The 26,748-nt window shown below is 39.3% G+C and overlaps 1 protein-coding gene across 1 annotated transcript in view; it reads right to left on the bottom strand.

Moving 5' to 3' along the window:
- Positions 1-680: 680 nt before the first annotated feature.
- ESRP1 (epithelial splicing regulatory protein 1) overlaps positions 681-26,748 on the bottom strand; it is a 47,954-nt gene continuing 21,886 nt past the window's right edge. Inside the window, exons 6-15 of the mRNA XM_058175063.1 lie at positions 25,321-25,375; positions 22,318-22,428; positions 18,849-18,981; positions 18,716-18,758; positions 16,672-16,973; positions 14,826-15,044; positions 8,747-8,933; positions 7,156-7,324; positions 5,056-5,160; positions 681-1,895 (exon numbers count right to left, since the gene is read on the bottom strand). Coding sequence (XP_058031046.1) covers positions 5,070-5,160; positions 7,156-7,324; positions 8,747-8,933; positions 14,826-15,044; positions 16,672-16,973; positions 18,716-18,758; positions 18,849-18,981; positions 22,318-22,428; positions 25,321-25,375 — 1,310 coding nt within the window. The 3' untranslated portion in view covers positions 681-1,895; positions 5,056-5,069. The remainder of the gene's footprint in view (positions 1,896-5,055; positions 5,161-7,155; positions 7,325-8,746; positions 8,934-14,825; positions 15,045-16,671; positions 16,974-18,715; positions 18,759-18,848; positions 18,982-22,317; positions 22,429-25,320; positions 25,376-26,748) is intronic.

The following is a 26,748-nucleotide window of genomic DNA, read 5'->3' on the forward strand; positions in this document are numbered from 1 at the left end:
GACACAGACTTCAGAGGATAATTAGAACTGCAGAAAAAACAATTGCTACCAACCTGCCTTCCACTGAGGACCTGTATATTGCACGAGTCAAAAAAGAGGGCTGAGAAAATCTTTACAGACCCCACACATCCTGGACATAAACTGTTTCAGCTCCTACCCTCAAAATGATGATATAGAGCACTGCACACCAGAACAGCTAGACACAAGAATGCCTTCACTCTGCTAAACAATTCCCTCAACACTTGTCAAACTATTTACTAAGTCTGCACTACTATTAATCTTCTCATCGTTCCCATCACCCATCTTCTTCCACTTATGACTGTATGACTGTAACTTTGTTGCTTGTATCCTTACAATTTATATTGTTTCCTGATTGCTTATTTGTACCCTATAACTATCATTAAGCGTTGTACCTTATGATTCTTGATGAACTTATCTTTTCTTTTATGTACACTGAGAGCATATGCACCAAGACAAATTCCTTGTGTGTCCAATCACACTTGGCCAATAAAAAATTCTATTCTATTCTATGTTGTAGGGGGAAAAGATATACAGTTCTCAATTTTTCTTAAAACAGGTTCAACTTAGGTTTTTGGGGAGGAAAAAAACCCAACTTGAAAGACCAACTGTTTATTTACCCACCCTACCTGCCCATGTACAGAATTCAAGAATTCAGTAAACTGATTTAAAACAGTTTAATATTTGTGGAAGACAAAACTGTAATGTGAGTCAAAGAGCATAACATTCATTCATCAGGTCTGAACAGAATCCAGCAAGACCAATTCCAATCAATCTTTACAACAGTGACATAGCCCCTGTATGTTTTGGATACAAAAACTGTGTGGTTTTGATAATTCATCAGGATACCAGCAGAAAAATTGATGTAAAACATTATAATCAGAATTTCCATATCCCAGCCCCTTACAGTGTAGTGATCTCTACATTTTACAGCACACATTTTAATTCCTTCCTCCACAGGAAAGACAATGGTGAGGAGAAACTTTCTAACTGTCCAGGTTTAATTTGATACTAATATTTATAAGTTATATATTGGCTTCTGGAAACAGAATTGTTGAAAGATTTGTACACCATTAATAACTTCTCCTCTGTTAGATTATCTGACTAGAGGAATTTAAATATACAGTAGTCACGTGCAATATACAAATTTTTGGAGCATTACATTATATATATTTATATATTTATAAGCTATATTTTACAAAATGATACACCATTCTCTCCCCTCCCCACTCCATACTGCATTTTACACTGACAAGTAAACCTGCCTAGAACCTGAAAAATATTGTTAAACAAATAAATATACACGAATCAAGGTGTTTACACACCCAAGTACACATACATCGGCATATATACACACACATACAATTGCAACATACATACAGAAACAACCACCCCACAATGGCATAACTCTGAAGGTTTTCAGACCTTTTTGTTTTATTTTAAAAATGTGCATGAAACTAGAAAAGTTGGTTTGCCATGATGTGCTGTATCAACAAATGTTAGGAGTGCCTTAACCTCGGTAGGATACTTTTAGTGATCACAGATAAATGTAATTTTTGGATATAGATACCTAGAAATATTCTTCCCTTGTGAATTTGGCAGTTGTGATTTCCGGTAGTGTTTTTATGTGGTCCCCACGGCTTTCAGTGGAAAGTATAGAATGAGAGACGGAGAAAGGCTATTTCTGGGGTGACATGTATGCTTTTTCTGGGATGACATTTGGTTATTTTAAAAAACCCACACAATTTCCTGACATCAGCAGATATCCAAGATGGTGTAGATGCTGTCTTGAAAGATTGCAGCCATGTAGAATTTGGAGCCTGCTCAGCGGGATTTCCATTTTGTTCAGTGAAGTTGTATAGGATGTGAACTGGAGCCTATAAGAAATGCAAAAGGACTGGATCATGTCATTCGTATGGTTACATATAGTACATATAAGCCAGGGGTGAAATGCTCCTGGTTCAGACTGGCTCGCGCAATCCGGTAGCGAAGGCGGCTGCTGGTTCGGAGGACCAGTAGCAAAAATCCCTGGCCCCGCCCCCCTGCCTCTGCTGAGCTGCACCATCAGCAGAGGCTTTTTTTTTTACTTTTAAAAGCAGGTTTTTCTTTAGCTGAAACATGCCTTTAAAAGTAAAAAAAAAGCCTTTGAGGATCCCGCCCCTCAGCTGAGATCGGCAGAGCCTTTAAACTTTAAAAAAAATTTTTTTTAAGGCTCCTCTGGTGATCTCACCTGAGTTCCTCATCAGCAGAACCTTAAAAAACATGTTTTCTGTAGAAAGCATGTAGAAAACCTCCTTTTAAGAGATTCTAAGGCACTTACCTGATTACTGATTGACTGCATGGCTTTTTTCCCAGCCCGAAAGCCCCAGTTTCACTTTCAGCACCAGACAGAACTAATCTAAACTTAGCTAATCTATTTCATCACTGAGCAACTAATGGTGGCTGGCTCTGCTGGCTGAGGAACTCTGGGAATTGAAGTCCACAAACCTTAATAATAAAATATTTGTGAAGCTTTCTGAGATTTGGTGTGTTTCTGTAGTGTTTCACTCTAACTACACAAACACAGAAAATCTCAGAAAGCGGTATGTGGTATTTTGTGTGTGTGTGTATGTGTCAGTTGTGTTGTGTTGTGTGTGTGTGTAAAGTGTGAAAGTTGGTTTTTGAGTTTTTTGTGGCTGTGTGAAGTGTGAAGTACAGCTGCTTTTACATTGTGTGTGAGTCAGTTGTGGTGTGTGTGTGTAAAGTGTAAAAGTTGGTTTTTGGTACCTCTTATTGTTTTGTATACGTTATTATTTTTATTATTTATTGTTATTGGCCACGCCCACCCAGTCATCTGACCACTAAGCCACGCCCACCAATTAAGCCACGCCCACAGAACCGGTAGGGAAAATTTTTAGATTTCACCCCTGATGTAAGCCTTGACCTACAACCACTCAAAATGACAACAGCACTGAAAAAAGTAACTACCCGTATATACTCGAGTATAAGCCGACCCGAATATAAGCCGAGGCACCCAATTTTACCACAAAAAACTGGGAAAAACTATTGACTCGAGTATAAGCCTAGGGTGGGAAATGAGGCAGCTACTGGTCAATGTAAAAAATAAAGATAGAGCCAAGTAAAATAACATGAATATTTATTTGAACGAAAAACAATAAAAGTGCAAAAGTGCAAAATGTTCGGCGCTCATTTTTATTATGCAGCGCCCCCTGCTGGACATCTATCAAAAATACAGTATCTTTTAAAAGTACATCGAGACGTAGACTCGAGTATAAGCCGAGGGGGGCCGCTTTTCAGCACAAAAAACGTGCTGAAAAACTCGGCTTATACTCGAGTATATACGGTAGTTCTCGAACATATGACTGTTGTAGCATTCCCCATTGTCAAAATTGGAATACTTGGCAACCAGCCTTTATTTATGATGGTTGCAGTGTCCCAGAGTCATGGAAGTGCCATTTGCAACTTTCTCAGCTGGCTCCTAAGGAGCATAGTCAATAGGGGAAGTCAGACTCCCTTAATATCTGCACGCTTCACTTAACAACTGCAGTGGTTCACTTAACAACTGGGGCAAAAGTTATAAAATTGGGTGTGTGACTCACTTAACAATAGCCTTGCTTAATAACAGAAATTCGGACCCCAATTGTGGTTGTAAGTTGAGAACCATCTATATTTTGACTTACTTATAACCTACCAGCTCATGACCCACCCCTGAACTCTTTCTCCTTGTGCAAGTACAGGTGGTCCTTGACTTAGGACCACAACTGAGCCCAACATTTCTGTTGCTAAGACATTTGTTATGAATTTTGCCCCATTTTACAACCTTTCTTGCCATGGTTGTTAAGTGAATTATTGCAGTTGTTAAGCTGGAAACGTAGCTGTTCAGTGAATCTGGCTGCCCCATTGGTTTTGCTCCTCAGAAGGTCGCAAAAGGGGATCACATAATCACAACTCTACATTCGTCTGCCTCCCGCTGTCTTGGTCTGGGCAGGCAGCTATCACTGATTTAAATGTAGATATACCAAAACATGGATACAGACTGCGGACTAAGGAATTTTTCCTTGGTCACAATTAACAACGCACTACACTAGACTTAAATAGTTATAACTTAGATATCCTCTGAACCTGCTCAGGCTCCTGATGGTTGGAGGAAGATTATGGGTTCCAGAGTCACTTTGAACCCCAAGAAGTAGCACATACATTAAAAAAATAAATGCAACCCAGATGAGGATCTCATCGGAAAATGTCATCACTGGTGGATATAATCGGAGCTGAGTCTTTTTGCCTATCTCTCCCACTTTTTCTTGCCTAATGGTAATTTCCAGGATCAGAGGGAACATATCTGTGGGGGTTTCCCAAAGACATCTGGCTGACTAGAACAGGAAGTCAGATGTTGAATTTTGACATATGTGGGACCTTATGCCCACTAAAGACTAAACTATAGCCAATGATAAAGACGTTGAGCTTGTCGATCAAAAGGTCGGCAGCTCAGAGGTTTGAATCCCTAATGCTGCCGTGTAACGGGGTTGAGCTCCCGTTATTTGTCCCAGCTTCTGCCAACCTAGCAGTTTCGAAAGCACATAAAAATGCAAGTAGAAAAAATAGGGACCACCTTTGGTGGGAAGGTAACAGAGTTCCGTGCGCCTTTGGCGTTGAGTCATGCCGGCCACATGACCACGGAGACGTCTTCGGACAGCGCTGGCTCTTCGGCTTTGAAACGGAGATGAGCACCGCCCCCTAGAGTCGGCAACGACTAGCACGTATGTGCGAGGGAAATCTTTACCTTTTACCTTTTTAAAGGATTATTTTGGAACCTCATAATCTGAAGATGCACGTGAATGCAAAAAAGACAGCATGGAGCAGCCAATCCTTGGCCAGTAAACCAAAATGACACCGGGAAGTGGGGTGGGAAGTAAAGGGAGGACAGATTTTGGGAGTCAGGAGAATGGTAAGGATTAGATGGGAGAAGGGAGAGAATCTACATCCAGAAAAGCTGTTAGGAAGTTTCAGAAAAAAAACTGACAGAAAAAACAGACTTACTTTTTAAAGAAAATTTAACTGCTTGGACCTTTAAAGAGGTATCCATTTTTGGGGCAGTGGCCTGGCCGACCTATCTGGCTGTAGAGATCCATTCTCTGCTGCATGCTGTAAAGTCAAAATTGAACCGTGGTTACAAAAGAACAATCCAATGTCCGTCTGTTGTATAACAATATGAGTTTAAAAAAAATACTGACATACAATACTCAGGAAAGATTGGTTAGATGGCCACATTTTCACATAATGCTGGACCGTTAAGGTCAGGTTTTATAAGATACTTGGGGATCTTCTAAAACAGGGGTCTCCAACTCTGAGTCCACAAGTCTGAAAGTTGCCAAGGCCGGAGACCCCTGTTCCAAAAACTTTGAAGTTTATTCTCTATTCACCCCTTTTTTTCATCTCAGCCTTGTCCATTCATTGTCTCCAGGTCAAGCATACACTCCATCACCAATGATTCTGGGTTTAGGACAGGGGTGAAATCTAAAAAATTTCCCTACCGGTTCTGTGGGTGTGGCTTAATTGGTGGGTGTGGCTTGGTGGTCAGGTGACTGAATGGGCATGGTCAATAATAATAAATCATAAAAATAATAAAGTATACAAAACTTGGGAGGCACCGGTCTACCTTCTTTAAAAATAGAGGCCCCGGTCTACCAATTGCCTTTTACTGAGTCTACCAAGTGCTTTTTTTGGGCAGGTACCGGTCTACCTTCTTTAAAAATAGAGGCACCGGTCTACTAGCTGCCTACAGCGCTGATCAGCTGTAGTGCGGCCCTTTGAAGTGCCGCAGCAGTCATTTAAGGCCATTTGCAGCTATATCACCACTGAGAACTTCAGGGACAGAGAAGAGGAACAGTGAGGCATGGGCATTGGGGGAGGGGGCAGGGTTTTTTGCTACCGGTTCTCTGAACTACCTTCCCCAATCGCTACCGGATTGCGTGATCCGGTCCGAACTGGGAGCATTTCAACCCTGGTTTAGGACTTCTTGGATGACCTTCTATTGTTATGTCATCATCCTTTTCTTCCTTGCTATGCAATTCTTCAGTTGTCAAATTTTCCTGGCTTTTTGTGAATTTCTTTTTCCTACAACCTGCTCTGTTCTCTGGAATGTATTCCCCCTGTCCCTATCATGCTCTCTCAAAATCTTGGATGATTCTTCAGCAGAGCCAAATTAATGGGACTAGCATCAGGTGGATACCATGCAGTGACAAACAGCTAGTTCTGATGCAAGTTTCCAACTAACTGAAAATGGAGACCATCAGCCTATATTAGATCTTTCCTCCAAAAAATTGACTTACTGAATGTGGACAGTAAGCCCTAATGTGTTGTGTGTAGCCAGGCATTGTGGTTTATAAACTTGTGATTATGGCTTGCATCTGACCTAGGCAACAAACTAAGTCACTGTAATATATCATTTCTGCCTACCGAGAATCAATTATTGAATTTATACCATGTTGAACCATGGTTTGTTTCAAATACTGTTACTGAATAATCCTACGATTGGATTAGTCAAAATAAATATTATAACATTTCAGATTAGTCAAAATAGATTAGTCAAAATGAATATTATAGATCAGTCAAAATAAATATTATAACATTTCAGCTCCACAGTAATTTGCAAATCTAGCTGACCTTCTTTCCTTTGATTTCATGCTAATTTATTGTTCTGAATCAGAGAATAACTCCACGGAGAAAGCCTTCTGTGATCTACTTAACATACATAGGGCATGGTCACTTTCCCCTCTGCACTCCATGAAAATCTGCATTTGTGAGTTTGCCCTTTAGAACTGGTACCCCCCAAAGCCCACAAAGAGCTGCAGATAAAGGGGGGAAATTGTCAAAAATCAGACAATTTTGCAAAAAAAAAAAAAAGAGCCAATTAGGCAGCCCTGCATAATAACATTTTGAGAAGGCTTCTTTACCAACTAGGAAAACATAAAACAATGATTTTATCCACCAGCTATCTGATGTGTTTTGATACTTTTACCCCACTGGCAAATTATTGCAAGGCATCCTTTTTAGCCATGAGCATTGGCTTCTTGTCCTATTCATCACTGCGATTCATACAAGGAGTTCTTGTTTTTGCCTTGCCTTGATGGGGATTACCTAGGGTAATAGGTGGTGTAGTTCATGAAGAGCTGAGTGCCGGCTGGATAGTATGCTGTAGATTGCTGGAAGGTTCGTGGATTGAGGAATAGGGATGGCTGGTAGAGGGCTGCTTCCGTTGGAATTATTGCAGTGGGTGTTGGAAAAGAATATGAAGGTGGAGAAATACCTAAGAACAGGAAAATACACAGGGACCATCAGTCACAATCTTCCCTGAAAACAGATGATAGCACACTAGCTAAAAACTTAGGCAGCATTTTTGAACATCACCTGCAATTCATGAGATCTATTTTTCTTCAATTCCAGCAGAAATATATATATCTGTTTTGTCTTGTATTTGCATTTTTAAGGAAAGCTTGACTAGGTTACACATAGTGGGTTTTTTCCCCCTTTTGAAAGAAATTACTGAATCACACTGAACTCTTTAGACAAAGAGTTAATTGAAGAGTTAATGATTAAAAATGGAACCTTACTCTAAACATTTGCAAGTGGCATGCTTCATTTTTTTCTGTTAAATTCTCTATGCACTTTCACTCATTCAGATAGCTGATTTGTGTGTGATCTTAAATTCTATTATAGGTGTAATAGAACATAAAATGCAAGTCATAGGTTATTCTAGTGCACTTTCAGAATACCAGTGCACTTTCAGAAGTGTGTGAATTCTATTTGTTCAAAAGTATATTTAATCTAACGTTTCATGTCAGCCAAATATTTAGGAAGTTCAGAAGCAGAACTCGTGAACATAAGTTTACTGTTCTTTGTTGGTCCCTAGTTGGCAACCAGGAGAAAATCAGCTCCAAATTTAGAAGGTACATATAAACTATCAAGGACTATATCTACTGACAAATTTATTTTCTGTAAATCTGTCCTATTTTTTTAAAGCCATTGAAAGGTCAAACTACATGTTACATTAATGACAGACTGCAAAACTCTATTTTTCAGGGGAGAGAGAAACTAAACTTGGGAAAAAGTAGGATTTTTCTCTCTCTCCCACTACAATGCTTCTGAAAAAATAACCATATAAGACCCATGTCTGTGCTGCCAATCACAGATATTTTATTACAGTTACAGTAACTGTTTATAAAGAATTACAGTAATTCTTTATAAGAAACAGAATAACTAGGAAGGACAAACCATCTCTTCTTGGTTGTTGTTTTTCTGATCTGGTTTCAGGTTCACCTTTTGTTCAGTTCTGTGGGATCTCAGTTTCTGCCATTACAAGGAGCTAAATTATGCTATTTATAATCAACCGTGAACTTAAGTAGCTAAGCTGCAAATAGTTTATTTTAAAAAATCATCAACACCTGCCCAGTGCAAATTAGGCACCCAGGAAATGGGGGGGGGGAAGTGTGTATGTCAGCAGAAAGCAAGAGTAGGGAAGAGAATTCCTCTGTGAATCACAGTAGTCCACAACCCAAAGGAGAACAACCATCAAAGTCTGCAACTGATTTCAAGGGGGAAAGTTTGCATTCTAGATCTCCATATGCTTGAACCTTTCCAAGAGAGGAGTCAAGAGAAGGAGCTCCAGCACCTACCAGCGTACAGCACAGAAGAGCACCAAGACCCAAGCAAGACTTACATGGTAACTTACATGGTGGTGGAGATAAGCCATTTCGATTTAAAGTGCCCCCCATTAATACAAAGTTCATCTCCTCAGCAGAACATTGAAAGACTTCCACATATCTGTCCTTCATGGTTTTTTTATGGCACTTCTGAGCTGCTAAGAAGGCTCGATCAGAAGACTTCATTTGGATGAAGGCATCTCCTGAGGGTCGACCCTAAGGACAAAAGAATGAAGAACTGGAGCCCCACAGCAAAACCACTCGCTCAGCATATAAGCATAACATTGCCTTAAAAAAATAAGTCCAGCTTAAGTTGGAAGACTGATTTTTGTGTGTGTCCACTCTACATTGCTGCATAGGTAGTATTGAGTTCCTAAAAGGTATGAGTTTTTCAAAGGATTGGGATCATCATGGCTTTTTTAAATAAAAAAATAGATTGCTTTGAAAGTATAGACTAAATATCTCTATTGTAATGATACAACATTAAATAACGAGGAGTGTCTATAATGGTATATGTGCAAATCCTTGAGAAGCAGGACAATGAAGCTGTCCATGGAACAGTCAGGTAAGAGAGCTGCCGCATAATGGATGGATGGGGCTGCATAATGGATGGAGCAAGAAGCTCGGAAGGGATCCTCCATAACTTCCCAGACGGTAAAGCAGATGGCGGGAGATTTATACTTTCAGATTTGCAAGAATCTGTTAATGTAGCCTTGCAATGAAGTAGAATTCATTTATCTAGTTGCATATCCTGCCTGATGTATCTGGTAAGGCTGACAGTGTGCTTTAAAATATAATTTAAAAAATTGGTCTATAGAACCCAGTTTTTCCAATCGACTTATTTTTGTGAAAAACACGCAGCAGGGAATAACAATAACTGTATAAGTTGAAGTGTGGCATGCATATGTCATTTCTAGACCAATTAATAGAATTTTCTAACTCATACTCTAATGCAATTGGGAGCTATTTATTGCTGAAGAAAATGTTGGGCCAGTGAGTTATGCCCCAACAGAGAGGACTCCACTCATTGTATTCATTGAGATGCAGCGTTAAACAATGGTTTAATGTAATATCAACAAGCCCTGAGTTTGTACCTTCTCATCCTCTTCCAGCATAGTTGCAGAGAAATGATGATAAAAATGATATTATAAATAGGAATTGATAAGACAAATGATTTTCACGCTGTAGTTTATAAGGTTGAATTATTTATCTGATAAACTGGACTGCAGTTTGTTTCCGACACAAAACCAAACTGCAGCTAGGGTCAAAATATCTCAGCATTTCTTTCTCTCTATTACAAAAGAAGGGGGAAGAGACAGAGGCTTGCCCATATTGAGTTAAGCCAATGTCTCAACTTTAGCTTGTGTGAACTTCAACTCACAGAATTTCTGGGAGCTGAAATCCATACATCTTAAAGTTTCCAAGGTTGAGTAACACAGATACCCAGATGTGGTGTCCATAAGCCCCCATCTTATTTTCATTTCATAAAAGTATATAGACTATCTCATTATGAAGTGGATAGATATTGGATTTATCTTGCCTTTATGGACTTAACGAGAGTACAATTGGCCCAAAGTTATCCAGTAAGCTTCTGGGACTGAGGGTGGAGTAGAGCCTGGGTTTTATTGATTCTAATCCAATATGCTGACACTACACCATACCAGCTTTCAGGGAAAGAAGGAAGGAAGGAAGGAAGGGAGGGAGGGATGGAGGGAGGGATAGAAAGCAGACATCAGCTTTTAGGCCTTAAAAATTGTGATGTGATCATTCTACATGATAGATGCTGCTGCAGAAAAGATTGTCCATGTGTCACCACCAAGCAACATTCTGCAAATGGCATGTTGAAGATGGTGAAATTTGCTGGCTGCACATGCGCGCTGCGAGCTAAGCGTGCACTGTTGCGTGTGCATGCGCAGTGCGCTCCAAATGGGTGCTGTGTGCAGGCATGACAGTGCGCTCCAAACGCCTGCTCTGTGCACGCGCATGCACGCTGCGCTCCAAATACACACTGCGTGTGCATGCACAATGCACACCAAATGCATGCTGCGTGCTTGTGCATGCGCAGTACTCGCCAAAAGGAGGCTTGGAAAGGTAAGTAGGGCAGCGAGGGATGGGGATCATCTGAGCCATGTGATTCCTGCTTTCTAGCGATTTTAAATTGCGCAGCTCAGCTGATTGTCGGAAATACCGGTTGGGAGGAATCTGTAGCTTTTTATCACTACCGGTTTGCTCGAACCGGTGCGAACTGGTAGCATTTCACCACTTGTTAAAGGGGTTTTTTTTTGGTATCTGGGATACTGAGCTATCCACTTGGTATGAAATAGAACTCTAATAGACAGTTCAGGCCAGCCAATATAAAAGGACAGTGACATAGCAGTAAATTGCTACACACAACCTTGTTTGGGAAAGGTGCAAGTAAAAATGAAACCGGAAAGCCAGAAAGGTCTTTTAATAGCTAAGATAAATACAGCAGCAGTCTCTTCTCTGATGGTTTTCATGATTGCAGTTTACCAATTGCTAGCAAGTATAAACGTAACCCAGTAGTTCAGATACGCTGTCTGAGGCCATAATTTGTTAGAGCCATAGATTTCTTGTAGCAGAGAACTCATTTATTTCTGCTTGAAAGTGAGAGCACTTAAAAAGCTGTTTCCAGAGAAACAGGAATAAACATGACTATTTGTTCTGGGTAAGGGTGGGTGGGTTCAAACTATAGGATTAAAAAGCTTCCCATTAGGCTCTTTTACATTTTATCAGTGCACCAATTTTTTTTAATTGAAGAGATGGAAACAGATGAGAAAATAAAAAGAGGATTGGGTTAAATTTGAAAGAAATGAAATTAAAATAGAATATTAAGAGGGATTTCTTGATGGTACGAACTGTTTCACAATGGCAATGCCTGGCCAGAATTTCAGTGGATATTCCCCATACTGGAGACCTTCAAAAGGCAGCTGGCTGGCCAACTATTGGGGAGAGTTTAATGGATTCCTACACTGAGGATATGATTGGACTAAATTACCTTGCAATTCATTCATTTATAACTGCATGAAATAACCCGTTATTACTGTCTGTATATTACATGCATACATATACTCAGACATCATGCTACTCTTGTTCAAGGTCGGCAATATTTTATAGAGCAGAAAAAAGAATAAGAAATAGTGAGTAAAAGATGAAAGAAAATCAAATCTTCCTAAATGTAAGTTTTATACAGCATGCATAATTTTCCATACTTTTTAAAGTATGCTGACAACCTTTGCCTCCACTATATCCATATACTACTTGAAACCTTGTCTTTTATATTTTTAAACTTTTCATATCTCTGTTTGTGAGGTTGTCATCAATTTCAAACCATGAATGGTCTTTTCCTTCCTTCCAGTGCATTCTTTCATATTTTGTTTTCATACATTTGTTTCACAATTCAATCCTCATTCATTGTCTCTGTTGACTAAATCATCTCAACATATTTCTTTCTTGCATACTGATCATTCTGTCAACATTCACTTGGCATCCGCTCATACTTAACTGACCATCCATTCATCCATCCCTTGTTTTACCAAGCACACGTAAGCACTAATTTCTACTATATTAAACTTACTTTTATGTTTCTCATTCCCACCACCCATCTCCTTCCACTTATGACTGTATGACTGTGACCTTGTTGCTTGTATCCTTAAGGTTTATATTTTTTCCTGATTGCTTATTTGTACCCTATGACTATCATTAAGTGTTGTACCGTATGATTCTTGATGAACGCATCTTTTCTTTTATGTACATTGAGAACATATGCACCAAGACAAATTCCTTGTGTGTCCAATCACAATTGGTCAATAAAAAATTCAATTCAATTCAATTCAATTCAATTCAATTCAATTCAATTCAATTCTATTCTATTCTATTCTATTCGTTTTATTGGAAAACAAATCAGCATTATGGATTTATCATCTAAGATCATTCTTGCTGTACTAAAGTAAGTAAATAGACAATGTCTTTCTAGAATATGTTTGCATCAAGATATAATCAGGAGAATTTTGCTTTGCCAGATAGGACTTGAAAATACCTTTTGACAATTGTTAAAAATAAAGGTAAAGGTTCCCCTCGCACATATGTGCTAGTTGTTGCCGACTCTAGGGGGTGGTGCTCATCTCCGTTTCAAAGCCGAAGAGCTAGCACTGTCCGAAGACGTCTCCGGGGTCATGTGGCTGGCATGACTCAATGCCAAAGCGCACGGAACGCTGCTACCTTCCCACCAAAGGTGGGCCCTACTTTTTCTACCTGCAATTTTACGTGCTTTCAAAACTGCTAGGTTGGCAGAAGCTGGGACAAGTAACGGGAGCTCAACCCCATTACACGGCAGCACTAGGGATTCGAACCACTGAGCTGCCAAACTTTTGATCAACAAGCTCAACGTCCTAGTCCCTGATCCACCGTGTCCCTTTGTTAGGTAGTGGAAATAACTCTTTTTACATTTGAGAGGCACCCATAAAGCCCACAATTCTATTTCATAACTGCATTGTCAAATGTTAAATTTCCTTCCTATGATAAGTAGGGGTTTTGGTAGAAAATCCTACTTCACTGTCCCACATCAGGGCAGAGGTATCATCAGGACCATCAATCACATATGTTACCTTCATTCAAGTGCCACTGAAGTCATGAACTTTTTTGTCCTCCTGGGACTATACACATATTTTTCCTAAGTTAAAAGTTAGGAGGAATTTTTAGCTGCTAGGCGCGGCTCCATACAAGAGGAAGAAGTATTATTCTTTATTTCGTATTTGTTTTTCTCCAAATGCTGGCTTTCAATTTACCTTGTAACATTATGGTTATGCCTATGAAGTCCTGGTGTGGTGGTAGGCATAGTCTAAACCAGATATGGGCAATTGCTTATCCTTAAGGGATGCATATGAAGTTAGGAGAAGTGTAAATAATATACGGCATCCCAGATGTTGCTATAGTCCTCCCAGCACTTCTTCCTATTGATTATGTTTGGCTGGGTTTCTGGGAATTGTAGTATGGAAACATCTGAGAGCCACCCTTGTTCTAGAAAGTTCACATATACAATGCTTCTATCTTTCTTGCAGATTTCTTGATGCTTACTGAGCTTGGTTGTTGTTTTCAGATGTTTCATTACTCAGCTAGGATGATGTTACCTAGTTGGGTAATGAAATGTCTTTAAGAAAATAACCAAGCTCAGGGAGCACCAAGAATTCCAGATTCAACCCTGAGCTGCATATATTCTCTTCTATTGGATCTTAACTGCTTTACAATCACAGGAATGGTCAAAATGAGGGCTTTACTTCTATCTTCCCTTCTGTGTGTCACTCACTCTCTGATTACTACTATTTTGGTCATAGATTTCCCATAGAAAAGACAATTTCCTAAAGAGGCAAATTCTGAAAGGTCCAATGCTGTGCAGAAACCAAAGTGTTCTGTTTTGGCATTTATGCCTCATTATTGTTGCTGGGCCTTTTAGGAAGCCTGCCTTTTCTTTTAGGCCAAACAACTCTAAAGCCTTCACGCCACGCAGGTAGTCACTCTTGCTTCCTTACTTGATTTCTGAGCCTTTGAGAAATGTCTGGCCTTACCATTGGGCAAAATGAAGACTTAAAATCCCATCCATTGTTTCAGGGGTGGGCTTCAAAAATTACATCAAGGAGTTCTCTGCCCGGTTGCTGGGTGGGTGTGACAATGGTGCACGTGGCCTAATCGACTTCCTACACCACAGTGTGGGGGGGCATTTTTGCCCTCACCGGGCTCTAGAGTGATTCCTTGAGCCTCTGGGAGGGCGAAAACAGTTTTCCCAGGCTCTGGGGGCCATCTGGAGGCCAGAAAGCTTGTTTCTGGCCTTCCCAAACTTCTGGTAGGCCCGTTTTTCAACCTCCCCGAGCCTCCGTGCGCACCCTGTACTTACCTGCATCCAAAACGGGCCATGTGAGGACTCCTGGGATGGACGGGGTGGGGTGGGTGGGGCCAGCCAGGAGTGGAATTTGGGAGTTCTCCGAACTGCACAGAATCTTAGCTAGAGGTTCTCCTGAACCCCTGCGAACCCCCAGCAACCCACCCCTGAACCACTTCCTTGCGAGTACATTCTTGTTAATACCCTTCACTAACCTGGTGATTTAATACCATGTGAACCCCATGAGTTCTGATATCTCCGGAAAACTCTCCCAGGAATCCCAAAATGTCCTCTATAGTGGCAGCATATGGAAGACCACGCAGACGAACACAGTCCCGGATAGTGGTGGGTGGCACAAACTGCTGAGGTAGCACAGGAAGAATGGGAGGAGTTGGGAGAGGAATGAGAGGAGCCGAGGAATACCTGTTCAGGACCTGCAAGCAAAAAAATAATAAACATGTTTAGAAACAGGAAGCATACCAAATGAATAGTGTAAGCTCTAAAGTCAGCTTAATGCATTTGAAAACAAAGACTCCCCACCGAGAGAGAGAGAAAAAATCTTAGCCACCTCATGTATACAATCTGGCTTTTCTTGTTTTGAAGCCTGGCCCTTAGCACTATGGCCTTCACCACTTCAAAAAATATTAAATGTAGTCCTTCATAACTAAAAGACCACACATGCCTAATCTACATGGACAGGCAGCAAATAACTAAAATTTGGGTTACATGTCTCATGCTTTTTCAACAAAAATGCTAGAGATTAGATATGGGGACACCTCAACTAACAGCTGCTTCCCAATTAACTGGCTAAACTTGTTTTTTTTTTAAGGAAAATTTTATATTGTCTTTCATCCACACCCTCCTTGCCCTAACATTGAGATGGTTTGCTAATCATTTGTCAAGGACATTATTGCCATAACTAAGTCTCTACCTCAATGCCTGCCACCAATGAAGGTGTGATGAAAGCTACATAGTAGGAAATGATTTCTCCACTCAGAAAACACAATACAACTTTCTGTGTGAACAGTCTGCTGTATTCCTCCCACTTGGCCAGTGGGCCTGCCTTGCATCATTGCAGGCTTATAATTAGTTTCTTTAATTTTGGAGGCCAAAACTTTAAAAAAAATATTGTCCCTAGTTCAGATTATCTTCAGATGTATAGCAGCTACCAAATGATATCAAAGGCATACTGTCTCTGGTATCAGAGATAATATATAGTCTGTTTACAGACTACCATATTTTTTGGTATAAGACGCACTGGAGTATAAGACGCACCAAGATTTTGAAGAGGAAAACAAGAAAAAAAATAGGTTTTGGCCTCCCCGTGTCCGATTTTTACCCTCCCCAGCCCCCAGGAGCATTGTGCATACCTCCCAAACCCCCTGCGCGTCTCTTTTTTGTGAAAAACTGGCCCATTTTTGTGAACACGGGCCCGTTTTTGGTCTCCCGAACCCCCCAGGCGTCCCAATTTTACCCTCCCCAGCCACCAGGAGCACTCTGCAGGCCTTCCAAGCCCTCTGCACATCCCATTTTTGGCAAAAATGGGATGTATGGGAGGGCTTTTTTTTTCAAAAATGGCTGTATGCAGTCTATAAGATGCACCAACATTTCCATCCTCTTTTAGGGGAGAAAAAAGCGCATCTTATACTCCGAAAAGTACAGTATATACAGACGGTACTTAAAATGAAGGACTATAACTCAGCAACTACAGACAGCCAATCACACAACCTGAAATCGGATCAGGACTCAGCAAGGTATTTAAAGTCCAGTGCTCCCCCAGAAAAAACACAATCCAAAGCGCACTGAAGATGTCTCCTTGAATGGGGACAAAATGTTTGCAACCAAATTGCCAAGCTCGGAGCTCAAACCAATAACATAACTACCAACCCAAGCTACTAATTTTCAAAGACATTTCAAGTAACATATAGCATTTGTTTGAATTTGTTTAGTCTTCCATTAAAGACATTCAAATTGGCGATTGCTTTATCTTGCAGTTGTGCATTCCATAGTTATCTTGAATTAGCATCTTACACCATATTATTAGTGAATACTGGCTCTCACCTGCTGTACCTCAGCAGCTGTACTCCTGAAAAGTTCTATATACCTCTTCCCCAACAAGTCCTTGTGCTTTTTTAGTGCGTTTTGTGCATATTCCTCACAAGCAAACAACACAAATGCATCTCCCGTTGGCCTATTGTCAGGGTAAGTCACAAAAAGGATTCCTTCTTTTCCACCTGTCACAGGACAGTGTTGACCAAAAAATGCTAACACTTCTTCTGATGTTACATTGAATGGGAGACCCCGCATCCGAACAATCACTTGGTTTTCTTTAGATAGGAACTGGGCTACTTCATTGGATGTACCTTGAAAAACAAGAAGTAAAAACATTTAGAAGGCTAGGTAGCCATCCATAACGCAGAATTATGAAGAAAGAAAATAGATCTAATGCAGTGTTTCTCACCCTTGGCAGTTTTAAAATGTGTGAACTTCAATTCCCAGAATTTCCCAGCCAGCATGTTTGAAAAACACTGGACTATGCATAGCAACTTATGCATAGGGTGGCAACCTTCTTAGGTAATAAACACAATGGCGAATTTTTTTTAGTAGCATGGGCATGACACACACACACACACATACGTATGCACAGTGTTATCATCTAGATCAGGGGTCTCCAACCTTGGCAACTTTAAGCCTAGCATTCTTCAACTCCCAGAATTCCCCAGCCAGCAAAGACCCCTGATCTAGATTGCCAAGGTCTCTCCTCATTGGCTATTTTTTAAATATTATTTATATCCTTAACAGTTTTCATTTTATAGAGGGAAAAAATCTGCATATACCTATTTCCACATTTACTATTACACAAGAATTTATGCCTAAGACAATCTTCCTCAATCTGATATTCTCCAGATACATAGGCGCTAAGATTCAAGAATTCCAAGGTACACTGGGAAAGTTGCACTGATTTCTTTGTTTGCAGAAAACAGAATTCTTCACTGTGAACTACACTATTGTACAGAAACTCTATTCCAATGGCTCCTGGACTAGAAACTAAAAATTAAACTACTATAGGGCTTACAGCTTCCACACCCTAGTAGAGCAGGTTCTGTATCCTCTAACCATGTGGTAAGCCCTACTGGTACCACCCAGTTCACATTGTAGCTCTTGTCCAGATACAATATGGAGCATATTTTGTAAACCAGTAGTTTGTAGTACTATATATTGCATGATCACAGCAGTTGATTTATTCAATAAATCATGGGCAAGAAATCATGACTTACTGTATTTGAATCAGGCTGGTTCTCTTAAACATTGAGAAGGTTTCAAGAAAGTGCCTTCACATTACTATCATAGCTTAGGAGCATCATCTGTATGGTTTAATTAAACATTGGACCATCATTGTTTCCTGCACTGTACCTCTAATCTTATTTCATATGCTGTGTGTGTGTTTCTGTGTGAGTGCCTTCAAGTAAGCATTGACTCTTGGCAATGCCCTGGACAAGTCTTTGAAGTTTTCTTGGCAATATGTCAGAAATGGCTTGCCATTGCTTTCTTCCTTAGACAGAGTGAGAGCGACTAGCACAAAATCACCTAGCTGCCTTTGTGCCTAAGACAGGACTAGAACTCACAGTCACCTGGTTTCTAGTTTGGTGCTTTTAACCATAGCATCAAACTGGCTTTCAACCTGCATTATGCTAGAAGATAATACATTAAGATCTTCCCATTTTTAAAGTTGTACTGCTGAATTAATAAAAATGAACATTTTTATTGGTGTTTTAGATCAATGGCCAATGCAAAGTATTTTCCTTCTTCAAACTACAAAGAAATTGCACTTATCCAATTCTTGCCCTAAAATTACCTGAATGAAGACCTTAAGGGCCAACACAGTTATGTAGCCAGAGATCTAAAGTTCCTGGCTAATTCCATCAATTTCTTTAACTTAACAGAAAGGAAGGTTTTTCTATTTAGGACTAGATTTCCTCAACCTGGATATTCTGAACATCAATTACTGCTGAAAATTCTGCTAGTTGAAGGCCACATATGTGGAGGGAATGCAAAATAGAAAGCTGACTTAAAATGTTAATTTAGATTATAGGAAAAGGTTTACCTCCAGCAATTTTGAGGAAGTCCTCACCTGTTGCTTTGTACACCTGGAGATAAGGAAAGAAAAATATAATTAAACTCAGACAAACCTTCCACTATTTCAACCAAATATACCATTCAGAACTTGACCAACGCACCTCTATATACCGGTTCCCCATGTGATGCTTGTGTCTTTGCAGTGCTAATTCTCTGTGTTCTTCACTTACAAACCTGACAAGAGCTTCTCCATTTCTTCTGCCCTGTGCATTGAGACAAAGTGCAGCCCCTCCTCTGAAGAGAGAGGAAGAAAAAGTAAAAAACAAAACAAAAACTTAAGTAGATGTTCCTTTTCATAAAAGCTATATTTATGTGGAAAGGAAAAAAAGTGGTTATTTTGGGATGAATTCCTTTAAAAAATAACAATTCCATTAATTCAACAATGTGAATTTTAGCCCAAGATTCACTTCCAAAGTTCATTTGGTGTTACTTGTATTAAAAAGGTTTTAAAAATAACTATGAGCAACATTTTATTTGGTTAAAAGATCTGTGGAAAATCACCTGACCATGGACTTCTGGTATTTAGTGGCATCACCTGTATCTACAATCCCAGTGTCATCAGTGCAGTAATCTCAAAGATGCTTTTTCAAAAGGCAAGTGGACTGTTTTTCGGAGGAGGAGGAGGAGGAGGAGGAAGAGGAAAAGGAAGAAGAGAAGAAGAGAATAGAATAGAATAGAATAGAATAGAATAGGTTTTTTTTTTATTGGCCAAATGTGATTGGACACACAAGGAAATGGTCTTGGTGCGTATGCTCTCAGTGTACATAAAAGAAAAGTACCTTCATCAAGAATTCTAAGGTACAACACATAATGATAGTTATAGGGTACAAACAAGCAATCAGGAAACAATCAATATAAATATAAATCGTAAGGATACAAGCAACAAAGTTACAGTCGTAAGTGGAAGGAGATGGGCGATAGGAACGATGAGAAGATTAATAGTAGTGCAGATTTAGTCAATAGTTTGACAGTGTTGAGCAAATTATTTGTTTAGCAGAGTTATGGAGTTCGGGAAAAAACTGTTCTTGTGTCTAATTGTTCTGGTGTGCAGTGCTCTATAGCATCGTTTTAAGGGTAGAAGTTGAAACAGTTTATGTCCAGGATGTGAGGGGTCTGTAAATATTTTCACAGCCCACTTTTTGACTCGTACAGTATATAGGTCCTCAATGGAAGGCAGGTTGGTAGTAACTGTTTTTTTCTGCAGTTCTAATTTAGAAGAAGAAGGAGGAGGAGGAGGAGGAGGAGGGGAGGAGGAGGAGGAGGAGGAGGAGGAGGGGAGGAGGAGGAGGAGGAGGAGGAAAAGGAAGAAGAAGAAGAGAATAGAATAGAATAGAATAGAATAGAATAGGTTTTTTTTTTATTGGCCAAATGTGATTGGACACACAAGGAAATGGTCTTGGTGCGTATGCTCTCAGTGTACATAAAAGAAAAGTACCTTCATCAAGAATTCTAAGGTACAACACATAATGATAGTTATAGGGTACAAACAAGCAATCAGGAAACAATCAATATAAATATAAATCGTAAGGATACAAGCAACAAAGTTACAGTCGTAAGTGGAAGGAGATGGGCGATAGGAACGATGAGAAGATTAATAGTAGTGCAGATTTAGTCAATAGTTTGACAGTGTTGAGCAAATTATTTGTTTAGCAGAGTTATGGAGTTCGGGAAAAAACTGTTCTTGTGTCTAATTGTTCTGGTGTGCAGTGCTCTATAGCATCGTTTTAAGGGTAGAAGTTGAAACAGTTTATGTCCAGGATGTGAGGGGTCTGTAAATATTTTCACAGCCCACTTTTTGACTCGTACAGTATATAGGTCCTCAATGGAAGGCAGGTTGGTAGTAACTGTTTTTTTCTGCAGTTCTAATTTAGAAGAAGAAGGAGGAGGAGGAGGAGGAGGAGGAGGAGGAGGAGGAGGAGGGGAGGAGGAGGAGGAGGAGGAAGAAGAAATTTCACTTGTCATCCAAGACGCTTCATCAGTTGTCACTGGATGGCGCCGGGATGGAAGGATAGGTACTGAAAGGTGGGGAATAGAATGATTGTATTTCTTTGCAGTCATAGACACCAGTGTGGTAGTTATACCATTACTCTGGACTGTTCTATGACTTAAATGACAAAACAGGTAACTTTACTTTTTTCTTGAACAGTGGATGCTTTTTGAATGAACCCAGGATTCTCAAACACAGTGTTAAAAAAAAGAAATCACTTCTCACTCTCCAATCTTAATTAATGAAGATGAAGCTAAGGCAACCCCTGCCTCCCACTATCGAAATCTCTATATTAACTCTAAAAGTTATATTAATTCCCAAGACCCCAAATTTGGTGTCTATTCTTAAATTGCTTGCAATTTTAAAAGCCGTATTTAATCACTTAAATAATTATAGAATTATAGGGTTTCAGCATTTAAAAAATTCTGCAGAGGTTGTGAAAACATCTGCTGAAACATAACACACTTCACTGATACTTTAATAAAAATGTATATAAAAAGAAAAGGAGTTAAGAAGCAGGTCTTCAGGAAACATTTATGTTTAAGTGGTGTGGGTTGCATTATTCTTCATTTTGGTTTGGCCTTCTGTACTTTTTGACTCCTTCCTTTTTATATTTTTTAAATCTTATTAGCTGCCTTCGTTAAAGCTGGAACATAAAATCATAGCAGAAAAAAGCAGCAACTTTGGATAAACATATGAATAGCAAAATTACTTCTTAAGATTAAGAAGGAACTGTGGTGGCACAATGGTGAGAATACAGTATTGCAGGCTAACTCTGCCCACAGCCAGGAGTTTGATCCTGACCAGTTCAAGGTTGACTCAGCCTTCCTTCCATCCTTCTGGGTTGGTAAAATGAGAATTCTGATTGTTGGGGAAAATATGCAGACTCTTTAAACTGCTTAGAGAGGGCTGTAAAGCACCATGTAAGTCGAAGCGCTATTGCTATTCTGCTGTAAGATTTGGAGCAAAATCGAGCATTTTTTAGAGCAGGATGCTCTTATTCATATACACCGCTTATAGATTTTGTGCCTTCCAATCAGTGTTGACTCCCGACTTTAATGCCATATGTAAAAAGAAATTTGCTTCAGGCCATTTTATCAAATGGGGGGGGAAAAACCATTTCAAACATGCTTTTGCTACATAATTTTCATTTATCTGCATGATTTTTAATCTTATCACCAGATGATCTTATGCACCAGTCAAAGAAGCCAGATAATCCTTGATGAAGTGCAAAGCTTTGGACAAATCTAAGATGGCATTCTTCTTTTTTTGTGTCTCCCATTTAATGCAATAGGGGACCAATTGTCATTCTTCTATTATAGGAGTAGGGAGACTGTGCTACAAACTCTAGCATTCCCTCATCAGTGTCTACGTATCTGGAAGACCATAAATTGCCATGTGGAATAGGAATTGGAAAATATACAAACAGATTCATTCATATTGATGTCTGAATACATTGCCTTTCCCTGAAGCTTAGAGAAAACAACCTTTGGCTGGGCTATCAAGTTCAGTCAATAAGTGGACCTCTGAGGATAATGGAACATATAGAAACGTAACAAGTATATCATTTAGAAGGGACTAACTTGGCAATATTTAGTCCTTTGAAGAACCTGGCAATGTCCTGGTCTGATGACTGCCAAGGTAAGCCTCTGGCTCGGATCACAGTGTTATCATCCACAAGTTCCATCTTGCTGCTGTAGATCAAATATAAGGATAACTTTATTAACATCTTCAATATTCTCATCATCACAAACCACAACCAGAACATTAAGGCTTTTCCATAGCTGCAAATTCTCATCAGAACATTTTTCAGATAATTAAGTGGAAACTTTAAAATTCGCCACTATTTTTTTGAAATTAGAGATTCGTCCTCTACTATGATGTAATTCACTTCTGTTTTTCTTTTATATGAGTAATTTTTATGAGTAAAACCTTTATTAAAGGTTTTAAGAGCAAAAGTAAGAACTAATAAAAGCTAAATTAGAACAGAGAAAATAAAAAAGAGAAATAACAAAAAAGCTAAAAATGCAATAAGTAAAGAAAAAAAAAGTAGCTTCCAATTTTCTTCACAGTAGTTACAAGTACTATACAATTACATTTTAATCTCTTTCTAAAGTTACATGATGACTTTCTTCATAATTCACTTCTGTTGCTCTGGCTAATTTTAACCATCACCTGTACAGATAAATATAGTCATTTGCAATGTAGTGATTACACTATTGGGGCTGTACCCTTAAGATGTTCCTATTGTGTCCTAAGGCCAGAGGGACCTTACTTTAAGAAAATTCTGTCCAGCCCTGGATACTTCAGCAAACCAACTTGTCAAGGGTTGAGTTTGTAACGCCTGCTACCACCATTCTCGTTGGATAATTTACAGCTACTTTGTCCTCCCAATTTTCTATGTCAGAAAGCAATTTATAATGCCATTCTTTTCTATTAACAGTTCTTATTGGATATATATATATATATATATATATATATATATATATATAAATATATATATATATATATATATATATATATATACATACACATGTGTATATGTGTATATTTGTATCTATACACACATACAAAACATGTGTATATAATGTTAAAATAAGTTTGCACAAACATCAAAAGCATCAAAACAATCTACTCGTCATCTTATCAGTGAGAGGGGCAGCACATTAATTTAATTAAAAAATGCAGTGTGTGTGTATGTATGTGTGTGTGTGTGTGTGTGTGTGTGTGTGTGTATGTATGTATATGTATGTATGTATGTATATATATATATATATATATATATATATATACATACATACATATATTAAGGACCAGAAGCCAGACCGCAGCTGCAACATTAGCCATTTCAAACCCCTCCAATCCATACATGCAGCAGACAGACACCCACTATGAAGATGTAGCACGACCACAAACACGAAGCCAAACAACAGCAATGCAGCTCACCAGCTCAAATCCCCCTGCAACTCAGACTAATCTGAGCACAACCAAGCCCCCACCCAAACAGGACATACCCCCATCCAATCAGAGCACAAAAAACCCCATCCAATCAGAGCACAGCCAAGCTCCCACCCAATCAGTTCAAACCCCCACTAGCAGTTAAAAAGGAAGAAACAGCTGCAATCACACATTGCTCCCAGAAGCACGAAGCTGAAGCCTGAAGATGATGAATGAGACTTCGTCGAAACGTCACCAAGACACTTCCAATTTTACGTGGGAGAAAACCCGAATAACCAAAGACCTACCTACCTATATACATATATATACATATTTGTTTTCTGAGGTTTTCGCGGATGTTTGTATGTAGGTCTTTGGTTATTCGGGTTTTCTCCCACGTAAAATTGGAAGTGTCTTGGCGACGTTTCGACGAAGTCTCAACAGAAGAAACAGCTGCAATCACACATTGCTCCCAGAAGCACGAAGCTGAAGCCTGAAGATGACGAATGAGACTTCGTCGAAACGTCGCCAAGACACTTCCAATTTTACGCGGGAGAAAACCCGAATAACCAAAGACCTACACACACACACACACACACACACACACACACACACACACACACACACACACACACATATATATATATATATATATATATATATATATATATATATATATATATATATGAATATATGAATATATGAATATATGAATATATATGTAGGTCTTGGCATATTCGGGTCTTTTCCCGTGTAAGGTTGAGAGTATCTTGGTGATGTTTCGATGAGGTCTCACTCATCATCTTCAGGCTGGTGCTTTTGGCTTCGAGCTTCTGTGGGCAAAGCATGATCGGAGCTGCCGTCTCTCTATAAATACTGGTGGGGACATGGGGAGTGTTGCTGTGAGTGGGTTGGTTGGCTGTGTGGTCGCATCTTGATTGGTAGATGGAGTGGGTGTTTGCAGATTGGTCGAGGTGGGGAATGTTGCTGTGAGCGGGTTGGTTGGCTGTGTGGTTGCATCTTGACTGGTAGATGGAGTGGGTGTTTGCAGATTGGTCGGCTGCCTGGCAGCATCCTGTGTGTGTGTAGACCTAGTCTTTTGTTCCTGAGCTTTGGGGTTGTGGCCTCTGGAGTTCTGTGATGTGATGTCTTGAGCAGATGTCTCTCAAGAACATTCAACAAACCCCATTTTTAAATCATTTTGGGGCTTTTTATTCTTACTGTTGGTTAAAGATTGAAAAAACCTTCAGGACAGCACTGGTTTTTCTTCAGTCTGTTTAGAAATAAAGAAATGTATATGCCTGCAATTTTGTAAGAGTTTTCTTTTTTGCAATATACAACAAAAGGGTAATTACAGTGTTGATTTTAAAAAGGTATTTCAAAGGAGTAAGAGTTCAAATGACTATGCACTGAAGAAAGCCTTTGAACTTAATTAAAAGGATCCTCTCTCTTACATTTTTATATAGGTAAGAGTTCTTCATAACTTCCTGGGATTCTTTCCTGATAGTCAATGTTAATTTTCTATTCTATTTGTTCTATTTGCTTTTGGCCTGGGCTCCAGGAAGACAGACGTATCTCAGGAAGACCTGTTAATATGTTTAATAGCTTTTAAAAAGCTTTTCATGTTTTATTTTAAGGTACATACTTACCAGGTTCCACTTTCAAATTTATAGTTCACCCTTTCTGGATCTGAAAACCTGTGGTCTATAAAACACAAAATAAAATCAATTCCATTTCCAACAATAAGGTTGAATAGCAAAATGAAATATTATCCACCTGCGACAGATAGATAGATAGATAGATAGATAGACAGACAGACAGACAGACAGACAGACAGACAGAGACAGACAGACAGATGATAGATATGATCTTATTGCAATTCTTGCTACTCTAAGCCCTTTTCTTTTGCCCCAGCATTTGTAGTATGCATAGAATCAGACCTGTAGATTTGGAAGGGAATACAAAGTTCATCTACTCCCACTTTCTCAGATTTGCAAGAAAACCAGTTGAACTGTTCCTGAGAGATGGCTATCTGAGTGGAGAGCCTACACTCTCTGTAAGTAGATTTATGGCATTGTCACCCAGCTCCTTCAAAAGTGTACTTTCCATAGGATGAAGTATTAGCTGAATGATACAACACATATTTGCATGCAGGAAGAGTCCGGTTCATTCCTAGACCCTACCAAGGAAGGTTGGTTATGCCCTTCTATATATCACTGAACATTCCTTGTAGTTCATATTTGATAATTTGATGGGTCAATAACCTGATAAGGAAGACTTCTTATTATTTTATTTTATTTATTAATTAAATTTTTATACCGCCCTTCTCCCGAAGGACTCAGGGCGGTGTACAGCCTTATTTAAAACACATAGATACACAGAAATCTGAGATTTAAAATACATTTAAAACGGAATATTTAACAGGCCAAATTTACTAAAACGGTCAATCCCGATATAAACCTTTAAAATTATAAATAAATTAATACATTAAAATTTAATTAAAATTAAGTTAAAATTAAATTAAAATGCTTAAAATACTTAGGCTAGTATACTTAGGCTAGTTCTCTGCCTGACTCACTCTTTTAGTCCACTAATAATATCTCACTTTTGATAATCTCCTGCAATGATGTCCAGTATGGAGAGGGAAAGAGAAAGAGGGGGAAGAGTGGGAGTGGGAGGGAGAGAGGGAGAGAGAGAGAGAGGGAGAGGGAGAGAGAGAGGGAGGGAGAGGAGAAGGAGGAGGGAGAGAGAGGGGGAAGAGAGGAAAAAAGTTTAGCTACATTTAAAGCTGGATGCAAAAACTGTAGCCAATTTTGTTTTTTACTTGTTAGAACCTTTAGGTACTTGTTAGTACCTGAAATAGGTACTCAAAACCCATTTTATTCTTTTGATGATGTGCCATCAAATCAGTATTGACTTTTAGCAACCACAAAGATTTAAATGATTTATACCTTAACATGTTCTAAAGACCCAGTAAGGCATTCGTTTTTGGAGCGCGGCCATTGACATGCTGTGAAAACTCTGATGCACACGTCTGGCCAAGAAAACTGTGCCTTCTAACACTAAAAAAATTCCCA

The sequence above is a fragment of the Ahaetulla prasina genome, chromosome 3 (genome assembly GCF_028640845.1).
Source record: "Ahaetulla prasina isolate Xishuangbanna chromosome 3, ASM2864084v1, whole genome shotgun sequence".
Classification (NCBI taxonomy): Eukaryota; Metazoa; Chordata; class Lepidosauria; order Squamata; family Colubridae; genus Ahaetulla; species Ahaetulla prasina.